The sequence below is a fragment of the Phyllobates terribilis genome, unplaced genomic scaffold, assembly GCF_046119375.1.
Source record: "Phyllobates terribilis strain yellow unplaced genomic scaffold, ASM4611937v1 Scaffold_1__5_contigs__length_1240528914, whole genome shotgun sequence".
Lineage (NCBI taxonomy): Eukaryota > Metazoa > Chordata > Amphibia > Anura > Dendrobatidae > Phyllobates > Phyllobates terribilis.
The window spans coordinates 516,430,716-516,453,903 of NW_027362761.1; the positions used below are offsets into that span (position 1 = coordinate 516,430,716).

At 44.7% G+C, this 23,188-nt stretch overlaps 1 protein-coding gene across 2 annotated transcripts in view; it reads left to right on the forward strand.

Moving 5' to 3' along the window:
• RAB3C (RAB3C, member RAS oncogene family) overlaps nucleotides 1–23,188 on the forward strand; it is a 212,632-nt gene that overhangs the window by 161,305 nt on the left and 28,139 nt on the right. For both annotated transcript variants that reach the window (XM_073680278.1, XM_073680277.1), the window contains exon 3: nucleotides 11,268–11,386. In XM_073680278.1, the coding sequence (XP_073536379.1) occupies nucleotides 11,268–11,386 (119 nt within the window). The remainder of the gene's footprint in view (nucleotides 1–11,267; nucleotides 11,387–23,188) is intronic.

A 23,188-nucleotide genomic window follows, 5' to 3' on the forward strand; every position in this document is an offset into this window, starting at 1 on the left:
TCAGTCACATCATTTAATAAACACTAATGACCCAGGGCCATTGCAAGCCATGCATGCACATGCTATCACACTGCCTCCACCATGCTTTACAGAGGATGTGGTGTGCTTTGGATCATGAGCCATCCCACGCCTTCTCCATACTTTCTTCTTCCCATCATTCTGGTACAGGCTGATCTTAGTTTCATCTGTCCAAAGAAGGATTTTCCAGAACTGGTTTGGGTTCTTTAGATGTTTTTTGGTAAAGTCTAATCTGGCCTTTTTATTTTTTAAGGCTGATCAATGGTTTGCACCTTGTTATGAACCCTCTTTATTTTCCCTCATGAAGTCTTCTCTTTATGATAGACTTAGATACAGAAACACCTAATGCCTGCAGAGTGTTCTTCACTTGGGTGGATGGTGTGAAGGGGTATTTCGTCACCATAGGAAGGATTCTGTGATCATCCACCACTGTTGTTTTCTGTGGACTACTAGGCCTTTTTGGATTTCCAAGCTCACCACTGCACTATTTTTTTTTGCAGAATGTACCAAACTGTTGATCTGGCCACTTCTAACATTTATATCTCTCTGGTGTATTTCTTCTTTTTTTTTAACCTAATGATGGTCTGTCTCACTTCCATTGAGAGCTCCTTTGACTGCATGTTGTGGGTTTACAGCAACAGCTTCCAAATGCAAATGTCACAACTGGAATCAGACCAAGACCTTTTACCTGCTTAATTGATGATGGATTAATGAGGGAAAAGCCAAGGCAGGCCATTAAAGAGCTTTTGTGATAATTGTCCTATTACTTTTGGTCCCTTGAAAAAGAGGCAGCTACATATTAAAGAGCTGTAATTCTTAAACCTTTACTCCAATTAGGGTTTATTTATTTATTTTACTCCCTTATACAGCGCCATTAATTCCACGGCGCTTTACAGACATCATCAATCTTTGGAGTGTAAGAGGAAAACCTGAAGGAAACGCCACGCAAACATGGGAAGAACATACACACTCCTTGCTGATGTGACCCTTGGTGGGATTGAACCAATGTGTATATATGTTGTAAGGATTTATACTCACTGAGCCGCGTTGGAGGTAGGCACCGGTTCACACAGTTTTGCAGTCCACAGGTTCAAACAAACTGGTGGTTTATTTAGTGTCCATACACCAGTCAGGAAACCAAAAAATAACAGCCTTTTCCCGGCACAAAAAGGAATAACAGAACAAAACTCAAAATAGCCAGTCCATACAGCATGGCCTCAGCCGTTTAAATGAAGTCCTTTTCTCTGCTTTTAGCAGAGTCTGAGCAGCACATGCAAGGTCTGCTCACCTTGCAAAACCGCGACCGACTGAGACAGGCGCAGCTGTCTTAAATCAGCCTTCCAAGACCTGGACTGGAGGTAAGTGAGCAGCTGTCCCCCGCCAGCTCTTTCAGCTGCTCGTAAAACCCGGCCCTTTAATCTGGGCCCATTAACACCCTCTCAGCACTATGTGTACTGCAGCCTGCTTCTCCGGGTCCTACATTACCGAAGCTTGGTACTTCGGGGACACATACCTCCCGTCCACGACCTGTCCGGCAGCAACCTTACATACCCCCCCTCTGCCCAAAGCTGGGGGGCTTGGCACCTTCTGCTACCATACAATAGACCCTTGACAGGACATCAGCATTCCCATGTTGTTTCCCAGGCCTATGCTCTACCCGGAAACTAAAATCTTGTAGGGCTAGGAACCACCTAGTTACTCGGGCATTGTTTCCCTTCTTTTCTCGCATCGACCTCAGTGGGGCATGGTCCGACACTAACCTAAACCTTCTACCTAACAGGTAATACCTCAGATTGTCTAACGCCCACATGATGGCCAAACATTCTTTTTCCACTATGGAGTAGTTCTTCTCACACGTGGACAGCTTCCGACTTAGGTACATTACAAGGTGTTCTCCTCCGTTAATCTCCTGGGACAAGACTGCTCCCAGCCTGACAGCCCATGCCATCCGTCTGGACCACAAACTCTTTGGAGAAGTTGGGCGCCACCAAGACTGGCTTTTTACAGAGGGTCAGTTTCAATGCCTGAAAGGCCGCTTCAGCTTCCGGGGACCACTTGGCCATAGCCGACTTCGTCCCTTTCAGAAGATCTGTCAGCGGGGCTGCTATCGGGGCAAAGTAAAGGACAAATCTTCGATAGTAGCCCACGATGCCTAGAAATGCCCTGACCTGCTTCTTTGAGAAGGGCTGTGGCCAGTTCAGGATCGCCTCGACCTTATTTATTTGTGGTTTTATTTCCCCTCTACCAACCACGTAGCCCAGATACTTGGCTTCCTCCATCCCCATGGCACATTTCTTTGGGTTGATGGTAAAGTCCGCCTTCCTTAGGGCGTCAAGTATGGCTTGAACTTTGCCTAGATGACTTTCCCAGTCCTGGCTGAATATGACAATGTCATCTAGGTAGGCCGCTGCATACTTTTTGTGGGGTCTAAGATCCGGTCCATGGCCCTCTGGAAGGTGGCCGAAGCTCCTGGCAACCCAAACGGCATCCTGACGTATTGATAACATCCGTCTGGTGTCGAGAAGGCTGTCTTCTCCTTGGCCTCTTTGGACAGGGGAATTTGCCAATATCCTTTGGTGAGGTCCAGGGTGGTGATGTACCGAGCAGGTCCTAGCCTTTCGATAAGCTCATCTACCCTAGGCATTGGGTAGGCTTCAAACTTCGAGACCTCATTCAGCTTCATATAGTTGTTGCACCATTCCCCATCTGGTTTCGGCACTAAGACTATAGGACTGGACCAGCCACTTTTGGACTCTTCAATGACTCCGAAGTTAAGCATCCGCCTCACTTCTTTTGAGATCACCTCTCTGCGGGCCTCGGGGATCCGGTACGGTTTTAGGTTGACACAAACATGAGGCTCTGTGATTACCTCATGCTCTATGACCTGATTGAGTCCTGGTAACTCCGAAAACAGGTCTTTATTTCACTGTAGCAACTCTTTGCACTGTTGCTTTTGGGCACGTGACAGCGACTCTGCCACCTTGACCTCTTTTATATCGGCCTGAGCCACTAAACACGGTGCTTCCACAGGCTCCCTATCTTGCCATGGCTTAATCAAGTTAACATTGTAAATTTGGTAGGGCTTCCACTTTCCCGGTTGGTGGATTTTATAGTTGACTTCCCCAACTTTCTCTACCACCTCATAGGGGTCCTGCTACTTGGCCATGAACTTGCTCTCCACTGTGGGCACTAGCACAAGCACTCGATCTCCTGGGTTGAACTGTCTCACCCTGGCCGACCTATTATACACCCTGGACTGTGCCTCTTATGCCTTGAGGAGGTGCTCCCCCACAATGGGTATCACGTTGGCAATCCTCTCTTGCATCTGGGCAATGTGCTCCACCACGCTCCTATAGGGAGTGGTCTCCGATTCCCAGAACTCTTTTGCCACATCCAGGAGTCCTCGAGGGTGTCGACCATAGAGTAGTTCAAACGAGGAGAAGCCTGTGGGAGCTTGAGGAACTTCACTGATGGCGAACAACAGATAGGGAAGCAGACAGTCCCAGTCTCGGACATCCTTTTCCACTGCTTTTCTCAACATTGCCTTCAAGGTTTTGTTAAACCTCTCGACCAGTCCGTCCATCTGGGGATGGTACACGGAGGTTCTCAGTTGTGCAATCTGCAATGTCTTGCACAATTACCTCATGACCTTCGACATAAATGGAGTTCCTTGGTCTGTTAGGATCTCCTTAGGCAACCCCGTTCTGGAAAATATGTGGACTAACTTGCAGGCTATACACCTGGCAGAGGAGTTTCGTAATGATACGGCCTCCGGATACCGTGTAGCATAATCTAATACCACCAGGATATACTGATGCCCTCGGGCGGACTTGACCAGGGGCCCCACTAGATCTATTGCTATGCGTTCAAATGGGACCTCGATGACATGCAGCGGCACTAGGGGACTGCGGAAGTGGGCCACTGGGGAGGTTAGCTGTCATGTGGGGCAGGAACAACAATAACTCATTATCTCTGTGTAGCAACTTGGCCAGTAGAATCTCTGGAGGATACGTTCCTGAGTCTTGTCTGCACCCAGGTGACCACCCAACACATAGGAATGAGCCATGTCTAACACCCTGCGTCTATAGGGCCCTGGCACCAGCAACTGTTCTATTACCTCAACCCTTGGCTTGGTTACTCTGTACAGCAAATCCCCATTCACAGTAAAATGAGGGAACCGAGTGTCGGCCCCCGGCTCCTGAGGCACCCCATTTAACACAGTAACATTTTCAAATGCCTCTTTCAGAGTTAAATCCCTGAGTTGAGCAGTTCCAAAGTTTCGCTTGGACACCTCCAGCTCAGGGATATTGGCCTCAGGTGATGCTGCCTCATCCTCATCGCCCACAAACACACACATGAGAAACTCGTCTACTATGGTCTGTGGCGAGGTTTCCTTAGGGGTGATCTGGCTGTCGTCCGAGTAACCAGGTGTCCATGCTTTTCCCACATTTCCCAAAATAATGCAAAGTCACGTTCAATTATTATGGGATGCAATAAGTCCTTAACGACCCCCACTTCATGAGATGTGGTGCCACAATCCATGTTTACATCCATGCGGGCCACAGGATAGTTCTTAGCGTCCCCATGGATACACCAGACACCCACCACCTTCCCAGGAACCAGTCGATGAGGGAGTGTGGCTCTTATCACGGTCACCAAACTTCCGGGGTCCAGTAGTCCAGACATTTGTACCCTGTTTACTGACACTGAGCATGCCTGAGGGCCCTCGCCATGTTGAGGAACTGCAGGCGGGATAGGCAAAATAGGAGCAACGCCGGCCTATGTTGCAGTCCATTGGCTCAGAGTTCATGGGACACCAGGCGGCTAAATGGCCAGGGGCATGACACCTCCAACAGAGGATGGAATGGGGCTGATTACCCAGCTGCATTTCAGCTGCCTCTTGGGACTTTGGACGAACACCCAGTGAAGATTTAGTCCTCTTCTTTTGGGAGCCCCAGAAAGGTGACCTAACCCCTGCTTGACCACCCAGGGAACCCTCTACCGGTACCTCTTTACTAGGACCACCAGGTTGTCTGCATTTTGGGGATCTCCCTGGGCAACCCAGAACTGAATCGGCTTGGGCAGTGAGTGGATAAACCGATCCATGACCACTCTCTCGACCATCTGGGCTGGGGAACAAGTCTCTGGCTGCAGCCACTTCTGTACCATGTGCAAAAGATCAAACATCTGTGAACGAGGAGGTTTGTCCCTGTGGAAGTCCCAGAGGTGAACTCGTGCTCTGTCTGCCAGAGTTACACCCAGCTGCGCCAGGATCTCAGCCTTAAGCTTGCTATACTCCTTACCATCCTGCAGGGCCAGATCAAAATACGCCTTCTGTGGTTCCCCGGTCAGATATGGCGCTAGAACCTCGACTCACTGCTCCAGTGGTAGTCTCTCACGGTGCGTCACCATCTCAAACACGGCCAGGAACGCCCCGATGTCATCCCCTGGAGTCATCTTTTGCAACGCCCCTGTCACGGTTTTCCTCACCTGGGTCTCGTCGCTTCGGCCTGGAGGTGGTGCGGCTTCTCTGACACGGACGGCCTCCGCCAGGAGCGTCATTTGTTCCTGCTGCTGTCGCTGCTGCTGCATCTGTTGCTGCTGAAGCTGGAACTGTTGTACTACCAATTTGTTGGTCTCCTGCTGAGCTTGCTGCTGACGTATGTTCAAAAAGAAAAAAGAGAACTCCAGTACCTCCAACCCGGAAAAATTAATGTTGCATGTTCACCTGCACCAGTTGCTTTATTAGTTCCTCCATGCTGCCAGCTCCTTGCTGGCTGGCGGCCTTCACCCTGGACATATTATACGTTTTCCTGTAGCAGTCACACTGCCGCTTGGGATTCGTGCCCGTGCTTCTAGCACCAATAGTAGGGATTTGTACTCACTGAGCCACGTTGGAGGTAGGCACAGGTTCACATAGTGATGCAGTCCACAGGTTCAAATAAATTGGTGGTTTATTTAGTGTCCATACACCAGTAAGGGAACCAAAATATAACAGCCTTTTCCCGGCACAAAAAGGAATAACAGAACAAAACTCAAAATAACCAGTCCATACAGCACGGCCTCAGCCGTTTAAATGAAGTCCTTTTCTCTGCCTTTAACAGAGTCTGAGCAGCACATGCAAGGTCTACTCACCTTGCAAAACACGGACCGGCTGAGACAGCCCCAGCTGCCTTAAATCAGCCTTCGAAGACCTGGACTGGAGGTAAGTGAGCAGCTGCCCCCCCCCCCCCCCATCTCTTTCAGCTGCTCGTAAAACCAGGCCCTTTAACTCCCTCTCAGCACTATGTGTACTGGAGCCTGCTTCTTCGGGTCCTACATTACCGAAGCTTGGTACTTTGGGGACACATACCTCCCGTCCACGACCTGTCCGGCAGGAACCTTACAATGTATACACATACATTTTTATGTGTGTGTATGTATATATATATATATACATTTGTGTATATATATTTATATATATATACAGTACAGACCAAAAGTTTGGACACACCTTCTTCTCATTTAACGATTTTTCTGTATTTTCATGACTATGAAAATTGTACATTCACACTGAAGGCATCAAAACTATGAATTAACACATGTGGAATTATATACTTAACAAAAAAGTGTGAAACAACTGAAAATATGTCTTATATTCTAGGTTCTTCAAAGTAGCCACCTTTTGCTTTGATGACGGCTTTGCACACTCTTGGAATTCTCTTGATGAGCTTAAAGAGGTAGTCACCGGAAATGGTTTTCACTTCACAGGTGTGCCCTGTCAGGTTTAATAAGTGGGATTTCTTGCCTTATAAATGGGGTTGGGACCATCAGTTGTGTTGTGCAGAAGTCAGCTGGATACACAGCTGATAGTCCTACTGAATAGACTGTTAGCTGCTTTTTTCTTGCCATAATACAAATTCTAAGTAAAGAAAAATGAGTGGTCATCATTAATTTAAGAAATGAAGGTCAGTCAGTCCGAAAAATTGGGAAAACTTTGAAAGTGTCCCCAAGTGCAGTTGCAAAAACCATCAAGCGCTACAAAGAAACTGGCTCACATGAGGACCGCCCCAGGAAAGGAAGACCAAGAGTCACCTCTACTTCTGAGGATAAGTTTATCCGAGTCACCAGCCTCAGGAATCGCAGGTTAACAGCAGCTCAGATTAGAGACCAGGTCAATGCCACACAGAGTTCTAGCAGCAGACACATCTCTACAACAACTGTTAAGAGGAGACTTTGTGCAGCAGGCCTTCATGGAAAAATAGCTGCTAGGAAACCACTGCTAAGGACAGGCAACAAGCAGAAGAGACTTGTTTGGGCTAAAGAACACAAGGAATGCACATTAGACCAGTGGAAATCTGTGCTTTGGTCTGATGAGTCCAAATTTGAGATCTTTGGTTCCAACCACCGTGTCTTTGTGCGACGCAGAAAAGGTGAACGGATGGACTCTACATGCCTGGTTCCCACCGTGAAGCATGGAGGAGGAGGTGTGATGGTTTGGGGGTGCTTTGCTGGTGACACTGTTGGGGATTTATTCAAAATTGAAGGCATACTGAACCAGCATGGCTACCACAGCATCTTGCAGCGGCATGCTATTCCATCCGGTTTGCGTTTAGTTGGACCATCATTTATTTTTCAACAGAACAATGACCCCAAACACACCTCCAGGCTGTGTAAGGGCTATTTGACCAAGAAGGAGAGTGATGGGGTGCTAAGCCAGATGACCTGGCCTCCACAGTCACCAGACCTGAACCCAATCGAGATGGTTTGGGGTGAGCTGGACCGCAGAGTGAAGGCAAAAGGGCCAACAAGTGCTAAGCATCTCTGGGAACTCCTTCAAGATTGTTGGAAGACCATTTCCAGTGACTATCTCTTGAAGCTCATCAAGAGTGTGCAAGCAGTCATCAAAGCAAAAGGTGGCTACTTTGAAGAACCTAGAATATAAGACATATTTTCAGTTGTTTCACACTTTTTTTGTTAAGTATATAATTCCACATGTGTTAATTCATAGTTTTGATCCCTTCAGTGTGAATGTACAATTTTCACAGTCATGAAAATACAGAAAAATCTTTAAATGAGAAGGTGTGTCCAAACTTTTGGTCTGTACTGTGTGTATATAAATATATATATATATATATAAAATGTACATAGTGACAAACAATAGAAACTGCTTTCTAATAAAGATCTCCTGAGATTTTACAATACAATATTTTCTTCTTTGCACATAACCAGGGCACCCGTTTAACATGCTATTCAGCAGACCCTTTCAGGACATCAGCACATTGTCATAGGACGTAAAATACACGAGCAAACCTTATTGTAGGTATGAGTGCAGAATAGGTGTGAATAAACTCTAAGACAGCTCAATATAAGGCTGAATAGCCCTTGAGCTTTGTGTTTGCTCATGTTCTCATACACGGTACTGTGTAAATGTCACATCAGTGCCTTTAATCTCTATAAGCCATTTGCTTGATTGACAGGTAGCATACAAAAGATGAAGATACTCGCACAATACAACAATGGAAGAGCAGTATCAGCTGAATTAATAGATCCCACGCGTTTCTGTATGTTAGCGTAACGTAATATGGAACAGAATCATGATATGTAATGGATACTTTACTTCCAATATAGTGATATATGGCATGAATATATAGAATAAAGGTTTCCATTTGTCCACAATTACCGTACTATATGAAATGTATGAACATACATTACATACGGAGATCATAGGGAACCCTAGTTAAATTAAATTTATGAATCTAGATTGTAAGAGGGTTAAAAATTATTTTGCCACCCTCTTACAAATATCACACTGTTGCTATGTGAATCCACAGTTGCTACCTGTTGAACTTTTCACGTCTGTGCTAATGCCTTGTTAATGTTAACATCTGTTGTTATCTATAACGCAATGTCTTATACTACACAATGTATTTATAATTCTGCTATGACAACTGTATGACTGATCCAATGAATTGTCAATTGTGATACAAGGAATTGATTTTGTGTGCATCAATATATTTTGTAGAAGAGAGTATAAAGAGTTAACACACTGAGCTGCTTTGTGAAATACTGAGTCATGTGGAGTGTGGAGTTATCATTACCGTGTCTGCCCACTCATATGGATGAGTAAAATGTAGCATGTTGTTTTAGGCTAGACAGGAGAATGATTTTCAGACAGCTGTAAGCAGAAGCAAATAAGAAGCCTAGATAGAACTCTAGTAAGTAGGGGTGAGTAACACCTGCCAATTACTGTGCCACCCCAGAGAAATAGATATGGCCAAGGAGGAGCACATAAGAAGCTTCATCCTTTACTGCAGTGGTTATAGTCTGCCTCAGGAGAAAGAGATTAGCCCTTCTGGATGACACAATTACTGAGAAAGGGTACCACTAATAAAGCTAAGTTTAGCTGCGATAAAAACAAAAATTAGACATAGCAGAGGGTATCATAGGAGCTTATTCCTGACTGGGAGGATTATTGCACCTGAAGCATTAGTGTGCAGAGAAGTACCACATTGGATACAGACAGAGATATGCAGGTGCCTTTCTCTGATGAATTGAGATGTGGTAATTGAGCAGGCCACAAGAGTCTGCAAACTGGGAGTTTAGGAGCAGCTGATGGGTACTCACTGCCGAGAGAGGTGACCATAAGAAGGAATGACTAGCACTGTGGATGTGTGTTGTGCTGCATGGGGAAGGAGACAAAAAGATTGTATGGCTATGTGCCCACGATGCAGAAATGCTCGGGATTTTTTCCTGAGCGTTCCTGCATCTCCCCTGGCAGAAAAAACGCATGCGGATTGTACATGCGTTTTTCATGCCAGGGACATGCGGAAATGAAGCGTTCTTCACTGGCATTTCCGCATGCGGGTGTCAAGCGCTTTCCAAGCGATTTTAGCATAGGTCACACTATATAAATCCATGCAAACGACATGGATTTATATAGTGTGACACGAGAGAATGGTTAAAAATAAAAAAATAAAGCTATCCTTACCTTCTGATGGCCCCCGGGACTTGCTGCGCTCGTTCCTGGCTGCCGGCAGATCGCGGTACGTTGTACTGAAGGACCTGCCATCACATGAGTGTGACGTCAGCGCAGGTCCTACAGATCTGCCCGCAAGAACAGAGAAGGAGTCCGGGGGCCGTCGGAAGGTGAATATAATCTTTATTTTTTATTTTATTCTTTTTTTTTTACAGCTTTTAATGGTACCTGGGTGTGGAGGAGAGTCTCCTGTCCTCCACACCCGGGTACCATCCGCACATTAGAACGCGCCAATTACGCAAGTACAGATGCAGTCTTGCGGAATTGGCGCGTTCTAATGCAAGTCAATGGCGGTGAAAACGCAGCACTTCCGCAAAATTAATGGACATGCTGCGTATTTTTGAGTGCAGCATAAACGCTGCGGAAAAATCCGCAGCATGGGCATTGAAAGTGCGGAATTGCATTGGAGACCACGGGGGAAGGTTTACCAAGCGTTTCCCAAGCGTTTACGCTGCGGAAACTCCGCAGCATAAACGCTTGAAAAACGCACCGTGGGCACACAGCCTATCTGTGTGAAAGAAGTGTTGCTGAAGTGTTTGCCAGCAGACTGTCTCAAGTACAAGCAAAGTGTTGCCAATATTATCTTTTTGCTGAATACCAATTAGAGAGAACCTTGTCTATACTGATATCAATGATCAGAATATCACAATACCTCCCTATTAATACTATGCTCATTATTATTACTTAACAATGCCCAATGTATATCACATAAAAGAAGATTTGCATATATCTACACTATATACACAAAATATAAATAATAGAGATTACCTGTCAGGTAATTTTTGCATACCATATTAATAGAATCCTGAAATAGGGCTTGAGCAGCCATTTCAGGATATGTTACTTTTATTACAGTATGTAGCCTCTTTATGTTGCTATAAGCCCCGGAAAATTTATAGTCGCGTGTCGGCTAGTCAAACATATGTAAATGCAAAATGAATATTCACCCCTTTCCCCGCCCATAATCCCACCCACCCCTCTGCGCCGGTGTCAAGGTTTTGTCCCCAGTAAAACCATGAACTTTGATTTGCCATTGGGATTCTTTTTGCAGATATTGATTGGATCAGAGTCATATACTCTTGCCCAGTTCTGTGGACGGCAGTCCTAACATCTACCATCCTAACCTCTACCAGGGCCAAAATGAGTCTTACATTAAGGAACGTACTTCAGGGAAAATGACAATAATAAAAATGAAAAAAATCTTAACGTGACCCCTTCTTTCTTATTTCAGGACACAGCTGGTCAGGAGAGATACCGCACCATTACCACAGCTTATTATCGAGGTGCTATGGGTTTTATCTTAATGTATGATATCACAAATGAGGAGTCGTTCAATGCAGTGCAGGACTGGTAAGTGCTTCTTGTTTCACGCAGCAGCTGTGCGGACCGAGCGTTTGTCTTGTGGGACATGTTTTATTTGTGCAGAATTGCATCTCGCTGCTCAGACTCCGAGTGACAAGCGATAAAACACTGTGCCTGTCATGTGCCTCTCGTCATAGCGAGATGGCAGCACATTGTGACCATAGATAGACGGATGAAGGATGACAGTAATGTGCCTGCTACGTCTGTGATGTTGCTATTCCAGTGGCTGAATTTAGGATTTATGTGAAAATGAAGATAATCATTGTCGCTACTATGCAGAGTAAAATTGAAGTAGTCAATTTTTTGGTCTTAAAGAAGCACTCCAATCAAAAAATGTTTTCTCTTAATATACTGCAATCATTATACCACACAGCCCTCCTATATACAGTATGAGCCCCCATACAGCCCCCTACATATAGTATAATCCCCCACATAACCCTTAAATACAGTTTGAGCTGCCACACTTCCTCCTACATAGAGTATGAGCCCCACATAGCCTCTCTATATACAGTTTGAGCTCCCACATAGCCCCCTATATACAGTATGAAACCCCACATAGCCTCCTAAATATAGTATGAGCCCCACATAGCCTCCATATATACAGTATGAGCCACCACATTTCCTCCTACATACTGTACAGTATGGGCCCCACATAGCCTCTCTGTATAGTATGCGCTATGTGGGGGCTCATACTGTATATAGATACAGTATAAGCCCCCACATAGCCTCACTATATATTATAAGCCCCCACATAGCCCCTATATACAGTATGAGCCCCCACATAGCCTCTCTATACAGTATGAGCCCCCACATAGCCTCTCTATACAGTATAAGCCCCCTCATAGCCCCCTATATATAGAATGAGCCCCCACATAGCCCCCTATATATATAGAATGAGCCCCCACATAGTCTCTCTACATGGTATAAGCCCCCACATAGCCCCCTTTATACACAATGAGCCACCACATAGCCCCCTATATGTAGGTACATACGAAAATTATATGAAAAAACAACAACACATACTCGCCTCGCTCCCGTTTCCCTGGCGCTTTGCTCCTGGCTCTGGTGCACTGATTCTCTGTACAGCAGATATGATGTAATGATGTCATCACATCTGCTGTGGCACACACTGATTGGTGGCGGAAGGAGCTGGCCGCTCTGTCCTCCACCAATCATGTATTCACAGATGTCTGCACCCTGAGGATGCGGATAACGGTTCCAGCAGACGGGCGGAGTGCGAGGACATGATGCGGCCCGTTGGCCACTGTTTTCGGCTTTTCAGCTGTCTCGGTCCACGGGCCAGACTGGAACAGCTAGAGTGCAGGATGTGGCCCATGGGCCACACTTTGCCCAACTTTAGTTTAAACCATCTGAGAAAGAGCTAAAATATAACATGTAATACCCATGTTTAAAATGAGCAGGAAACACCATCATAGACCCCTAACCTAGAGTCGCACAAGGTCCACTTACCTCACACAAATATATGATTTTGCCATGCCCAGACATATAGATGTAATTTAAAGCAGCACATGTCATGTCTAGAGGCCAAATCAATACATAAATCTCACTAGTAAGATACAAGCAAACAAGATTGTGAAAATTAAATTAAACCTAAAATATAACTTTTAATATCCATGTTTAAAAAAAATCCTCAGTTAGTAGTAAGCACCACCATAGACCCATAACCTAGAGTTACACGGGGTTCAATTACCACAAACAAATATATAGTTACAAAACATCTGATTGAGAAACTGTGGGCGTGGGTGCATGGTATACAATGGAGGCAGTGATTACTTGTGATCCATCAATGATTACAGTGTCTAGGGGTATACATCTCCTTAAAGGGAATCTCTCACTAGGTTTTTGCTACCCCATCTGAGAGCAGTATAATGTAGAGACGGAGACCCTGATTCCAGCAATGTGTCACTTACTGAACTGCTTGCCGTCGCTTTCATAAAATCACGGTTTTCTCTACTGCAGATCTAGCAGTTCTCTGAATGCTGAGCTCAGTATAACTCCGCCCACACCACTGATTGGCAGCTTTACAGTGCACACAGAAAGCTGCCAATCAGTGGTGTGGGCGGAGTTATACAGAGCTCATTCATATGGAGGACTACATGGCAGCAGTTTACTAGTCCTGTAATGATAATCTCCCGCTGAGAAAACAGTGATTTTATCAAAACCACACTAAAAATCCCAATCAGTGACACATTGCTGGAATCAGCGTCTCTGTCTGTACATAATGCTATTCATGCTACTCTGGTGACAAATTCCCTTTAACACAAGCTCAAGACTTCAAATGTCTTTGTCCTGGAAGTGCTTATGTACCTTGTAAGAATCAAAACTGAACCATTAAATTAACCCTTTCCAATACAGTTCTCTATAATATGAGGTTTCGAAGACCCTGTGAAATTGCTTCCCACATCTCAGCTTCAAAAATGGAAAGAAATCATAAAAGCTGTATGTTGTTTGTAATATAACTCAATAAACTAATATATTCTTGTATGCTATTTCTAAAATATATTTTTGATGACTGTCCAAGATTTAATAAAAGATCTGCAAAAAACAATATGCCTGGATAGAAAGAAGGTGTAAATACATAGGTCAGTGTTCAGCATCTTCCTCTTTGATGAAATGGAGGAGGACAGTTTCCATGGCAACCGGGCCTCGTCCTTCCCAGAATCTCCAAATCATCTAATGTCCTCCTCCTTGTGTCTGCGTCTCATCAAGGACTGGATAGCACATGTCTAACACATTAATACACCTAAATCTGTCTTTAAACACCTCACAAAATGGATTCTGTCATATACAGTGAGTACGGAAAGTATTCAGAGCCCTTTAAATTTTTAACTCTTTGTTTCATTGCAGCCATTTGGTAAATTCTAAAAAGTTAATTTTTTTTCTCACTAAAGTACACTGCACCCCATCTTGACTGAAAAAAACAGAAATGTAGAAATTTTTGCAAATGTATTAAAAAAGAAAAACTGAAATATCACATGGTCATAAGTATTCAGACCCTTTGCTCAGTATTGAGTAGAAGCACCCTTTTGAGCTAGTACAGCCATGAGTCTTCTTGGGAATGATGTAACAAGTTTTTCACACCTGGATTTGGGGATCCTCTGCCATTTTTCCTTGCAGATCCTCTCCAGTTCCGTCTGGTTGGATGGTGAACGTTGGTGGACAGCCATTTTCAGGTCTCTCCAGAGATACTCAATTGGGTTTAGGTCAGGGCTCTGGCTTGGCCAGTCAAGAATGGTCACAGAGTTGTTCTAAAGACACTCCTTTGTTATTTTAGCTGTGTGCTTAGGGTCATTGTCTTATTGGAAGGTGAACCTTCGGCTAAGTCTGAGGTCCAGAGCACTCTGGAAGAGGTTTTCATCCAGGATATCTCTGTACTTGGCCGCATTCATGTTTCCTTCAATTGCAACCAGTCGTCCTGTCCCTGGAGCTGAAAAACACCCCCATAGCATGATGCAGCCACCACCATGTTTCACTGTTGGGATTGTATTGGGCAGGTGATGAGCAGTGCCTGGTTTTCTCCACACATATTTAGAATTATCACCAAAAAGTTCTATCTTCATCTCATCAGACCAGAGAATCTTATTTCTCATAGTCTGGGAGTCCTTCATGTGTTTTTGAGCAAACTCTATGCGGGCTTTCATATGTCTTGCACTGAGGAGAGGCTTACGTCGGGTCACTCTGCCATAAAGGCCCGACTGGTGGAGGGCTGCAGTGATAGTTGACTTTGTGGAACTTTCTCCCATCTCCCTACTGCATCTCTGAAGCTCAGCCACAGTGATCTTTGGGTTCTTCTTTACCGCTCTCACCAAGGCTCTTCTCCCACGATTGCTCAGTTTGGCTGGACGGCCAGGTCTAGGAATACTTTTGGTGGTCCCAAACTTCTTCCATTTAAGGATTATGGAGGCCACTGTGCTCTTAGGAACCTTGAGTAATGCAGAAATTCTTTTGTAACCTTGACCAGATCTGTGCTTTGTCACAATTCTGTCTCTGAGCTCCTTGAGCAGTTCCTTTGAGCTCATGATTCTCATTTGGTCTGACATGCACTGTGAGCTGTGAGGTCTTATATAGACAGGTGTGTGCCTTTCCAAATCAAGTCCTATCAGTTTAATTAAACACAGCTGGACTCCAATGAAGGAGTAGAACCATCTCATGGAGGATCACAAGGAAATGGACAGCATGTGACTTAAATATGAGTGTCTGAGCAAAGGGTCTGAATACTTATGACCATGTGATATTCAGTTTTTCTTTTTTAATAAATTTGCAAAAAATTCTACATTTCTGTTTTTTTTCAATCAAGATGGGGTGCAGAGTGTAGTTTAATGAGAAAAAAAATGAACTTTTTAGAATTTAGCAAATGGCTGCAATGAAACAAAGAGTGAAAAATTTAAAGGGGTCTGAATACTGTACATATTCATATGCCTTCAGAGGCCTTCCTGGGAGCATCTCTCACACGTTTATTCTTTTATATAGCATGTGGCCCCCAATGCAAAATCTTCAAAAGGCCCCTCAAGTATCACAGGTCTTTAACCCCTTACCACCGTGGTCCATATTAATTTCTGCGCTTTCATCCCTCACCCATCCCCTTTAGGCTAGGTGCAGACGACCGACCGTATTTTCGGTCCAAGTGCGATCCGACAAAACATCGGATCATACTCAGACCAATGTTATTCTATGGGGCCGTGCACATGTCCGATTTTATCCTTGGACAGAGTCGGTCTGAGGAAAAAATCCACTCGGCCAAGCAAGTCAATAAGTCTGTGGAAAAAATCGGACTGCACTCTGATGACATCTGAATGCAGTCCGATTTTGCAGTGAAATTTTTTTTTCTATCTTCTCCTCATCCGAGAAAATCAGATCACACTATAATCACGCTCTGATCAAACTCTGGTCGAACTCGGATGAGAGAAAATACAGTCGTGTGACCTTAGCCTTACAGAAATCATAACATTTTCATTTTTCCATATCTGTTTGAAGACTTTGTTTTGGAGGACGAGTTGTAGTTTCGAATGACCCCATTCATTTTACCACATCATGTTCTGAGAATGGGGAAAAAAATTCCAAGTTCAATGAATTAGTGAAATTTTTTTTCTGGAAATGTCCCAAAGTGACTCATTCTAAATACAGTTTCTTACATGACAAACCAACGTCAGTCTGACAGGTCCTCTGCACAGTCAATCCTACTACACCTCTGTATAGTTTACTGCTTGTACATATGTGACTTTCCAAACACAGCTCAGTGTATTTCACTGGTAGACTAGTTTTGACAGGTTCAAGTTCAGTCCTTCTATTGGCACTCTCCTTATATTTCCTTACAGCCCACCCTCAGAACCAGAGGCAAAGACAAAAACCTATTAAAAACAGTAAACATCCAAATAGATGGTGCAAATAAATCATGGTTTATTAATAAATATATATAAATAACAGGTAAAAGCTGATAAATCACACTGAAAAAAGAGCACACAGCAGGAGGAGACCTAGAATTTACCGTGCCCTCCAAAAATGAAACATATTAAGTGTAATTGGGAAAATGTGTAATAAGATGAATACGTGCACCAGTGGATAAATAGATGAATGAGGCTGAAATACAATAATGCCAAAAGTGGGAATGTGCCAAAGTTAGCTAGCAATGAGGGATCACAGCATCCCATTGAGTGCATACTACTCATGTAGTTACCATGAGGTTGATCCAAAGATCATGTCCCGACGCGCGTTTCGCCATATGCTTTTGTCAAGTTGTGGTATCACTCCAGTAGAAAATGCCCTCTGTACTCTGCCTGTGGGGCACATACGGGAAATGATACTTTCATTGGCTAAGACAGCACACTTTTTTTTATTATCATGGGTGTCTTCTAGCTGTCAGTGTTCTGTGGGTTTTGGTGCAGGCCCTGTGTTTAGAGGGTACTCTTACTGTCACTATAATATACATGTAATATTTTTTTTTCTTGAATAGAGAAATAACTCAAAATGGTAAAAAAATCCAATTAGTCAATGACAGGACGGAAAACTAGGACAGTAAATCACAAGCTGGCAAAGCCTTCTTGATAAATGAATCCTGCGAAGTCATTTTAAGAAGAGATATCGCTGTGGTTTTTCAGGAGAAGAATATTTCTTATATTTTGACAAGTCTTTGGTACAATAGAAAGATAAAGGATAAGTGTTTCCATCCGCCGCTCCTTAAATACACGTCTGCCTCCTGTGATATTTCATTTTGCAGTAATGAACTATTTGCATAACGGCTTTTTGCAAATAATCCATCATCTGTAGCTAGGAGGTTTACGTAAGGAGCTGTCACTTTAGAACACTATTCCAGGCGAATACTTTCCCTCTGTAGCCTGATAGGTCATAATGTATGATTTCATTTTTGTAATTAGCGAGCCTTCAAGAGCGACTGTCTTGTGGATCTGTGTCTGCTGAATGGTCGGCTTTTCAGAGAATGTAATTCCCTATTACCCATTAGTGTTTAATGGTTAGAGACTTTTATGTTCAAAGGAGACTATTTTGTTGAATATATGATAGGGGGTCACTAATGCAGAGAGAAATAATTGGGCGCTGGTGCTCAGTAGAGAGTCATAAGTGACTGCGCCCACTCAAAGTCTGAAATTTACAAGAAACTTCTACTAATATACGGTATATCCCCTAGGGATCACCGAAGAAATGTGCATGACTGATGATAAAAGATGAAAGGCACATAAAGTTATCATTTATGTTACATAGTCAATAGACATAGGAAACACCAAAAAGGTAGATAGACAAGGTTCGCGTAACAATCTCATACTACCCTTAATTTCCCATGAGATAGTGTATATGCAAATCATCCAATGGGTATTCCTATAAGGCAGGGGTGGGCAATTTATTTTCCCCAGGGGCCACATGAGAGACCGTGACTGTTGTAGAACCAATAGGTTGAAATTATTTCTGCTTGATATTAAGATTAACATATTAATTATAATTATTTTATATTATTATTAATTGTATCACTTAATATTGTGCAGAATTAAGTATGCTGACACCCCCTATATACAGTATGAGCACCCACACAGCCCTTACATACAGTATGAGCCACACACAGTCCCCTCATATACAGTATGAGCCCCCACATAGCCCCCTATATACAGTATGAGCCCCCATATATCCTCCTACATACAGTATGAGCTCCCATATAGCCCCCTATATACAGTGTGAGCCTCCACATAGCCCACTATATACAGTGTGAGCCCCCACATAGCCTCCCTATATGCAGCATGAGCCCCCACATAGCCTCCCTATATAGAGTGTGAGCCCCCACATAGTCCCCTTATAAACAGTATGAGCCCCCATATACCCTCCTATATACAGTGTGAGCCTCCACATAGCCCCCTATATACACTGTGAGCCCCCACATAGCCTCCCTATATGCAGTGTGAGACACCACATAGCCCCCCTATAGACAAAGTATCTAAAAAAATTATTTTTGGTATCATGTCTTCAACCTTTACCCTTATTAAAGCTCCCATCCATTTGCACAGATATCAATGATAGGATAAGCCATCAATATTTGACGGTGGGAGCCAGATGCTCAGCACCCCCATCTATCAGCTGTTCTCAGTGCCAGCGGTGGCCTAATGTAAGTAATTTTGGAGCTCAACAGCACCGTCAACTGTTTAGTGTCCACTGCAGCTCCTATTCAAATGAACAGAGTATCGGACCCCAACCAATCTTCTCCTGACTTATCCTACGGATAAATCATCAATACCATTATAGTGGACAACTTGTTAAGAGACTGTGTATGTAGCCAGGAATTATCCCTAGCCAGAGGTGATCTCACATTTTTACAATCCTAAATGGGCTAGGTAAGAATTTATGATCCACTGCAGTTTTCTTCCTCAACAAACTTTATTACATATCAAAATTTAAAGGTGTTGTCTAGGACCTATATAATGATGACTTATCCCACCAATCAGCTCTTTGCAGCTTCTGCAGTGTCCGGTGAACAGATCCAGAGGGGCATGGCTGATTCCATACAATGTGTAGTGGTTGTTCTTGGTTACTGCAGCTCTGATGCTATTGAAGTGAATAAAAGCTAAGCTCAGGATAGGTTATCAATATATAAACCCAAGACAATCCCTTTAAGGGGACTATGTCAGCAGGTTATTTTTTGTAATCTGACAGCAGCATAATGTAGGGACAGAGACTCTGATTCCTGAGATGTATCACTTAGTTTAATGGGTACGGCAGTTATGATAGAATCACAGTTTTCTCTACTGCAGATCTAGCAGAGCTCAGAATGCTGAGCTCTGTATAACCCTGCCCATACCACTGATTGACAGCTTTCTGTGTACACTGTATAATGACGCAAAGCTTATAATCAGTGCTGGGGGCGGCGTTGGACCAGGAGGCATGAGGCAACTAGTCTTCTGGTGATAGTCTCCTGCTTGTTACGGATCCGGGTGGTGGAACCTCGGTGCTGCGGTGCAAGAAGGGACCAGAGGGGCGTAACTAGGTATCAACTCGGACCGACCAAGGTCATACGGCGGCTCAATCAACTCCGTGACCAGGGAGGGACCGAGCAGAGGGACCAGGTGCTACTCTGGGGACCGACCTTGTATGAGAGCAGGTGACTCCCACAGGTCAGAAGGCAGGGACTGACCGGTACAGCAGATGAGCACGGCAGGCAGGCTGAAGGGTGATCCGGGCAGATGGACTGGCAGGCACGGCAGGTAACAGGCCGGAGCCTCCAGGTAGGCTGGCTGGTAGGCACGGCAGGTAACAGGCAGGAGCCTCCAGGTAGGCTGGCTCGCAGGCACGGCAGGTAACAAACAGGCAGGAGCCTCCAGGTAGGCTGGCTGGCAGGCACGGCAGGTAACGGGCAGGAGAGTAGACAAGCAGACGGACTGGACTGGTAGTCTGGCTGGCGGACTGGACTGGTAGTCTGGCTGGCGGACTGGACTAGTAGTCTGGCTGGCGGACTGGACTAGTAGTCTGGCTGGCGGACTGGACTTGTAGTCTGGCTGGCGGGCTGGACTGGTAGTCAGGCTAGCAGCGGGACCTGAGGGCTGAAGCAGAGTATCACGCACAAAGCTACAACCTTGCACGGGCACCTCCATATTAGAGGAGGTGCCTTTTATAGGGGAAGTCTTCCAGCCATTGGCCGGGGACTTTTTAGAACGGCGCACACGGCCCCTTTATGAGGCCGGGAGCACGCGTCCTAAGCACTGGGCCAAGGAAGCTGCGTGCACCAGCAGCAGCTGCAGGGAGGCCAGAAGACGCCGGAGCAGGACCGCGGCGGTAAATTAATTAAATTAATTAAATTAATTTATTAATTGGTGGGGTCCAACTGCTAGGAATTGGCCGATCTGCAGAATCTGAAACTTTTATCCAGGGCTGTGGAGTCGGAGTCGTGGAGTTGGAGTCGGAGTCGGTGCTCATTTTGGTGGAGTCGGAGTCGGTATAAAAATTGGGTACAGTAGTTCTATGCAGAATGTGCTGAATATTTTTTCATAGGAATTTGGGAAAGTTATGAAATGTTCTATAAATGGCTGTTCAATTCCTGATCTAAGGCTACATTCACACACAGCGTTTTTGCTGCGTTTTTTGAGGATACGTTTTTCAGCTGCAAAAGCAGATCAGCTTTTTGAAAAAACACATCACCTGAAAGGTTTTTGAGCTCATAGATAATGTTTTCAATAGCAAAAGCAGATTAGAAAAACGCCGCACAAACTGACATGCTCATTCTTTGTGAGGATCCGTTTTTGAGCCCAAAAACGGATCCTCACAAAACGATGTGTCTGAATGTCATATCTTGAAACCCATTGACTTTGCTGGGATTCCCAGAGTCACTGCATTTTACTGCAAAAAACTGATCCGCAAAAACGCTGTGTGTGAATCATGGCCGTAGCCAGTGAGGGGCAGGGGGGGCAGCTGCCCCCCTAGAAGCAGGGGCACGCACCTAGCAAAACTCACTTGTATGCTGCAGTGCTCCCGTCCTGCACAGGCTCCAGACTGTAGGGGGCAATCTCCCCTCCTCTGTCCGGTCTTCTGCAGTCTTCACCAGAGAGAGGAGGGGGAGGGGTGCCTGCCCTGCACAGGATCCAATTTCTGGGCCCCGAGCTGGAGAAAGTGAAAGTAATTCTGCTCATCTCTGTCAGAGGAAGGTAGCTAATGCTAATATTGTAGGTGATTATTATGTGCTCTCTGTACAATGTGTGAACTATATGTGCGATATGTGCAATGTACTATTTTCTGTCTCTAGCTGTCATCTGTCTATCACACTCTATCTATCCCTCCATGTATTCATCTATCTATCTATCCATCTATCCCTCCATCTATCCGTTCATCTATCCTTTAATTTATCCATCCCTCTATCTATCCATCCTTTCATCTATCCCTCCAGCTATCCCTCCAGCTAGCCATCCATATGGCTATCTATCATCTATCTATCCATATATTTATCCATCCATCCCTGTATCTATCTATCTCTCCATTCCTCTATTTACCTATCCATCCCTCTATTAATCTATCTATTCCTCCATCTATCCCACTATCTATCTATCCATCCCTCCATCAACTATCCATGTCTCCATCTATCTATCCATCCCTCCATCTATCTATCCATGTCTCTATCTATCTATCCATCCCTCCATCTATCTATGACTTTATCTATCTTATCTTATCTATCTATCCATCCTTTCATCTATCCCTTCATCTATCCATCCATATGGATATCTATCATCTATCTATCCATATATTTATCCATCCATCCATCCCTGTATCTACCTATCCATCCCTCTATCCATCCCTCTATTTACCTATCCATCCCTCTATTAATCTATCTATTCCTCCATCTATCCCACTATCTATTCATCCCTCCATCTATCCTTCCCTCTATCTATCCATCCCTCTATCTATCCATCCCTCTATCTATCCATCCCTCTATCTATCCATCCCTCTATCTTATCTATCTATCGCCCCGGACAGGCATTGCTTGTCTTCAGTAACACATCAACATCAATTGATAGTTGGAATAAATAGACTGCATTCACCACATCTTCTTAAGGTGCAGGCTTTATTTTCAAGTGTAGGGGTGTGCAGTATGAGGTTCTGCAGCACCTGAGGTGTGTAGTATGAGGGTCTGCGGAACAGTATGAGGTTCTGCCCCCCCCCCATAGTTTTGATCCTGGCTACGCCCATGGTGTGAATGTAGCCTGAGGATCTAGGCTTTGTCTTAGCTGAGATAAGTCAGTGCTGCACTGTCTCCAGCACCACTGAAGCTCCTCCTCTACAGACAAGGGTAAAAAGTAAACATACTCAGAAAGAAAGAAGGCCTGCACTTGTGGCGCCCCTGAGGGTTCGACCGCCACAGGGATGCTGCACTTCTTTAATGGAGTGTAGTGTTCCTCCTCTGAGGTAAGAACAGTGTGATAGTCGTGACCCAACCTTTGCATCCAACACCACACTTCTCCACCAGAGAGAGCTAGTATGCACTAGGTGCTACTCCCCTGGTTACAGGGAGACTGGGGAACCAAGAGTTATGGGAACCAGTTCGTGGGAGAGGGTGGAGGACTTACAAGTTAGTTACACTTTACATTTCATATTTAATAAAAAGCCATCTTTGGTCTTGGTCCTTTGTCTAGCCTTTGCTAGTCTGTCGGTTGTTCTCTGTGCTGTCAAATACTCTGTGTAATGTGACTTCCCTCCCGGAGCGCAGATCCTGTGTGGGCCTGCACCGGCAAGCAAGGGACACAGCCCTCGTTCCCTGGCCTTGGGAATGTCTCAACCCGGCCAAGGACCAGG